The 5,000-nt window shown below is 51.8% G+C and overlaps 4 protein-coding genes across 4 annotated transcripts in view; 3 read left to right on the top strand and 1 right to left on the bottom strand.

Annotated features, from left to right (window-relative positions):
- Positions 1–2,149, top strand: part of LOC125949069 (tRNA (cytosine(34)-C(5))-methyltransferase) — an 18,465-nt gene extending 16,316 nt beyond the window's left edge. The window contains exon 13 of the mRNA XM_049675761.1: positions 1,783–2,149. Coding sequence (XP_049531718.1) covers positions 1,783–2,073 — 291 coding nt within the window. The 3' untranslated portion in view covers positions 2,074–2,149. The remainder of the gene's footprint in view (positions 1–1,782) is intronic.
- LOC125949071 (serine/threonine-protein phosphatase 4 regulatory subunit 2) overlaps positions 1–2,776 on the bottom strand; it is a 2,886-nt gene extending 110 nt beyond the window's left edge. The window contains exons 1-3 of the mRNA XM_049675762.1: positions 2,420–2,776; positions 2,144–2,332; positions 1–1,705 (exon numbers count right to left, since the gene is read on the bottom strand). The exon at positions 1–1,705 is cut by the window's left edge and continues 110 nt beyond it. Of these exons, the coding sequence (XP_049531719.1) occupies positions 87–1,705; positions 2,144–2,332; positions 2,420–2,633 (2,022 nt within the window). The 5' untranslated portion in view covers positions 2,634–2,776 and the 3' untranslated portion in view covers positions 1–86. The remainder of the gene's footprint in view (positions 1,706–2,143; positions 2,333–2,419) is intronic.
- A 71-nt stretch (positions 2,777–2,847) lies between these two features.
- LOC125949073 (glutaredoxin-related protein 5, mitochondrial) lies at positions 2,848–3,861 on the top strand. The gene is made up of 2 exons (XM_049675764.1): positions 2,848–3,308; positions 3,373–3,861. Exons 1-2 carry the CDS (start codon positions 3,035–3,037, stop codon positions 3,537–3,539), a joined length of 441 nt encoding a protein of 146 aa, XP_049531721.1. The 5' UTR covers positions 2,848–3,034; the 3' UTR covers positions 3,540–3,861.
- Positions 3,862–3,987: 126 nt separating this feature from the next.
- The window catches only part of LOC125949072 (probable methylmalonate-semialdehyde dehydrogenase [acylating], mitochondrial), a 2,844-nt gene continuing 1,831 nt past the window's right edge, over positions 3,988–5,000 (top strand). The window contains exon 1 of the mRNA XM_049675763.1: positions 3,988–4,255. Coding sequence (XP_049531720.1) covers positions 4,226–4,255 — 30 coding nt within the window. The 5' untranslated portion in view covers positions 3,988–4,225. The remainder of the gene's footprint in view (positions 4,256–5,000) is intronic.

Raw genomic sequence — 5,000 nt, 5'->3', positions numbered from 1 at the left:
GTCATTGCAAGGCGCTCTCGAATGGAGTAAGTTTGATGATGGATGGTGAAAGGAGAAGGGAGCGCCGCGGAATGTCGTCGCACACGTTACTGATCCATTGGTTCGACACTCGACTCGTCGATGTCCATCACATTGTCCTCCGTCTTTGTGCCATCGTCCAGCTCAGCTACCGGTACCACATCCTCCTCCATCACATTATCAGTATTAGGAAGGGAGGCAGCGGTAGCGGCAGTCGATGATACGGCAAGCTCCATCTCGTCTTCACCCGCCGTCTGATCGGCCACTGGTGCCGGCGTAGTTACAAGCGAAACATCAGAAGGTGCGACGGACGCAGTTGCCTCCATCACAGTACCTACCACCTCCGTCGCTGTCGTCGGTTGTGCTAAAATTGGTACCGCAGCGGAAACAATAGTTTCCGTCGCCGTAGAAGCTTGCGTTTCTTCACTTTTCACAGCCAATTGCTGCTGTTGTTCTTCTGCCTCTTTGCCGGCAATGGCTGCTTCGACAGCAGTTTGGTCGGAGTTGCTAGCGCTGCTACTGCTGGTAGGATCAATGGTTGTTGCTAGTATGTCCGACAATGGCTGTTCCTGTTGCTGCTGCTGCTCCGTGTGCTGCGGTTGCGTCTCTTGGGGCGTTTCAGATTCTTTCACTTCGCCTGCATTGACCGATGGCTGAGGTTTGGCGATCGCAATAGGAAACCTTTCGTCGTTCGACGAGGAGGACGATGAGGAGGGCGATGATGATGACTCCGAAGATGGTGCATCAGCGCCACTGCCACCGGACGAGTCCGTTGTATCCGAGTTGGCTGTATTGCTGCTCACCGTAACGTCCACTACTTCTGTAGCCTGTTCACCTAGTTCGTATTTTCCAATCTTGGCACACGGTTCTCCATCTTCACTCTGCTGTGCGTGTTGTGCGTCACTGTGCGGTTCGTCGCGCTCCGTATCTACCTTGCTAGTCGGTGAAGGATCTTCTGTCAATTGTTGCAGTGGTTGCTCAGGGCTGTCCTGTGCTTCCTCCTTTGCGTGGCCTACTACTTGCTCAGCAACTGGCTCCTCTGATGGTGTTTTTGTAGCTTCGCTTTGTTCAGTCACTTCGGTCGTGGTTGCATCTTCCTCTTGTGTTGCTATGGTTTCCTGCGTCATCGTTGCGGACTTGGCACTAACCTCTTCCTCCGTCTTTGCACCAGTCAGTGCCTCCTCCGGTAGTGCTTCATCCGACTTCACTGGTTCTTCCTCAGTTGCTCCGGTATCGGGCTGTTCTGCTTCACTGTCATTGTCAACGGAGGAGCTGTCGTTAGCGGATTCCAACAACGGAGTGGCGATATCTCCATCGGTGGCATTTTCATTTGTATCGACAACGGCAGCGATACCAATAATCGGAGCATTCTCCGATATACCGGTACCGACTGCAGCCGTTTCACTGCGGATGAACTGATTGTTCTCGGTCATGAACGATCCGGTTCCGTTTAGCTCGTGGTCCCCACGGTCAGATGCAGGATGATGGCTTGCCTCAGCCAATGCGTTGTGCAGACCCCCCACAGCATCACTCGAGTCTGGCAGCAGTGCGTCCGCCTCCAGATGGAAATGCTCATTGTCCATCTCGATATCCACGTTCACCTCTAGATCGCCATTCACAATCGAATCCAGCGAATCTCCGTTCTCGCTGTCGCTTCTTCCTCGTCCCGGTTCTTGCGTACTGACCACTGTTGGAAAGAGAAGAGGACAGAGGAAACTAATGAAGTTGGAAAAGGTTTTGATAGATGCTTTCGCTTTTTTGCAGGTATCGCCCACGGAACTGGAAAATATCGTGCTCGAGCTGCCCGAGGTAGCCGATGTGGCGGTAGCCGGCGTGCCAGATGAGGCCGCGGGCGAACTGCCCCGAGCGTTCGTCGTGCTGAAACCCGGCACCACACTGCAGGAGAGCGAGATCCAAGAGCACGTCAAAGAGCGTGTCGTCAAGTACAAGCAGCTCGCTGGTGGTGTACTGTTTGTGAAAGAAATACCCCGTAATGCGGCCGGTAAAGTCATCCGTCAGCAGCTGCACATGCTGTCCGCACAGTTCGATGACTAGCCGTAGTCCTTCTGACCGCGTTGTGCGCGATGATATTTAGCCTTTAAATAAACGGAACCGTTGTTCTTACCCAGAATATTTTTCTCGACCGCGCGCATAAACTTGTCGATCCGTGTGTACTGTTTGCGCGGTTCCGTCAACAGCTCGCAAATACGCTGCACCGTGAAGGGGGCCGAGTTGAAGGAATCCAAGCGCTCCAGAAGCGCCCGCTTCATGCGTTCGTAGTTGAACGGGTCGACGTTGGGACATGGTGGAAGATCTGCGAAAGAACCGAAAAGATCCATTATGACCGGTGTGTGCTGCAGCTAGAACACCGGCGGGGCTGCCCCCGGCCGCTAGTCCTTACCTGCGATACTCGGCGTGTTGTCATGGAAATCCGTAATGACGTTGACCAATTTTTCTCGGAACAGCGGCTTCACTAGCACCCAGCGGTAGACCGTGTCGCCTGTGCGGGCCACAAAGTTCAGATAGTCCTCGAGCTCCCGGGGGATGTCTTTTTGCTTCGATTTCGTGAAGCGTTCCAGCAGGAGCAATATTTCTTCCTGATTTTCCATTCTCATCGGAAATCTACGGGAAAATCACGATTTTTACGGAATCGGCGCGGCGTCTTGATGCTGTCAGCAGGAAACTGTCGCCGTCTCGCTCTCTCGTTTGCCCTTTGGTTTCGTCCTGTCTCCCTCTTCTGTCGCGTGAGAAGTCCTGAGAAGATCAGCAAAAGTCGTGAGCTGATGGCGATGCTATGGCAACACTGGCGAGTGCCTTCAAGCCGCAAATTTCGTGGAAAACTGTAAAAAAGTCCGTGTTGTTTAAGAAAAGATTATAAAACGATTTATATCAGGACGACCGAGTGCGAATATAATCCCCATAAGAGCCGGTGGAACTCTCGGAAACCGGTAAAATCCGAAAAGCATCCTCCCGAAACGTCAGTGGTGACCACTTTTGTTAGATAACTCGAGCCAAAATGAATGTGTTCGCTAGAACTATTTCCCAAAATCTTCTCCGATACCACCGGACCGGGCTAGTACAGGCGGCAGTAGGCCGCAGCTTCAGCGCCAGTGCCCTCGATAGCAAGGAAATAGAGAAGCTGGTCAACAACAACAAGGTAGTCGTGTTTATGAAAGGAAACCCGGAGGCACCGCGATGCGGATTCAGCAATGCCGTCGTCCAGATTCTTCGCATGCATTCTGTAAATTACGACAGTCACGATGTCCTGCTCAGTGACGAACTTCGGCAAGGTAAAACCTCCCAAAAACCCTCCGAAACCGCCGGTTTACTTATGCTATTTTGTCGCTTTCGCAGGCATTAAGGATTTCTCCAACTGGCCCACAATACCACAAGTGTTTATCAACGGAGAGTTCGTGGGCGGTTGCGACATCCTGCTGCAGATGCACCAAAACGGAGAGCTGATCGAAGAGCTCAAGAAGATCGGCATTGAGAGCGCACTGGTGAAAGAGGGCGAGAAGTAGAACCCTTTAGCACACGATGGAGCACCTCACATGTTCCTGGGATACCGGACTACCTGTAAGATTAGAATTGGTTAAATAAAAAAATCAACTTGCTGGTCATCACATGTGGGCTACGTGCAACGACGCGGAACCACGCCGCATGCCGTCGATTGCAATCGGTGGTGCAATAGCTACAATGTGTTCTTGCAAATACCCTCCAGCTCAGCGTCGAAAGTAGCATTTAAAATTAAATTTGTTTAACCAAAACCCTCGGACTGCAACAAATAAATAGAGTGTTTTAGATTTAAAAAGCGAAAAGTATCGAATGCCGGTCGTACATCAGATAATGAGAAGGAGATAACGCAGCATCTTGGGGCATTTTGGGGCTTCAGGTGTGCGTAGATTTGCGCCGCGCGTGAACGAGTGTTGGTGTTGCAAGATTGTGTCGTCGTCATCGCTATAGCAACAAATTCAAGTTCACGTCGTCGTCGTCCCCCGTGCTGTCTCCCTATCGCGATCCCCAGTGGTCGCTGTTGCTTCTATTTATTTCTGAACCGGCTTAGCCTCCGGAAACAGTCCGTGGCAGGCGCCATTCGTTCCGTTACCGCCTTCGAATCGTGTCGTGGTCGTCGTCGCGCTGCCTTTGATAACCGCGCTCCACCAACGGGAATCCTGTAGAGACAGAGAGGTGTGTCCGATTAAGTAAAATGGCTCTGCTACGACTTGTTGCCAACGAGGTAAGTTCGCAATTCGTTTCTCGGTTCGCTTTCATTTCGTGGAGTTTTTTCCATCCTGGAGAGGGCCCGACTGTAGACACCGCGTTGTGTCGTGATCTCTTTAATTAATATCGGTTGCGTAACGCGCGTAGTGGTGAGACTTCAAACATTCTATTAATATTGGCTGGGTTCAAGGTCAGTCGGGCCCCCGGCTAACTTTTGCAACCACGTGTTATATTGCGTATCAAAGTAGTCCGTCGATAATTTGTCGCTTGCCTCGCAGTTGGGGCTCTTCCGTGTACCCGCCTACTAGATACCGTGGGTGAGTTTTATCTTTTTACGCTTGGCAACGACAACGTCACATGTTGGCTCGAATTTTGGGCAATCTTATCGGAATGCGTATGTTTTGCTCCAAGGCGGCAGGCGAGGATTATTGGCCCCCATGGCCCGTGGTACCACATCATCAACTTGATCGTGCGTCTCTTTCACTCCGCACGACAAACAGCGATCGTGGTGTGCCGCGTTGTTCTAATCAAGATCAATTTACAGCCCCTTGTCACGCCATCCGCGGTCATTCTAATTCTCGCAAAGGGCCCTATTGACCGGACTCCTTCCGTTTTCGACCGCCCTGCCCCTGCCCTACCCATCACTCTAGTTGAAAAGCATGCATGCATGCACTCCTCGGGGTCATTTTCCGGCCTCCGTGACACCGGTGACCCGGGCCAGGCCAGTATAAATAATTCAGATTTTTACTCCTTTCCCCCTA

Source organism: Anopheles darlingi, chromosome 2, assembly GCF_943734745.1.
Source record: "Anopheles darlingi chromosome 2, idAnoDarlMG_H_01, whole genome shotgun sequence".
NCBI lineage: Eukaryota > Metazoa > Arthropoda > Insecta > Diptera > Culicidae > Anopheles > Anopheles darlingi.
This window is presented reverse-complemented; position numbering and strand designations above follow the sequence as displayed.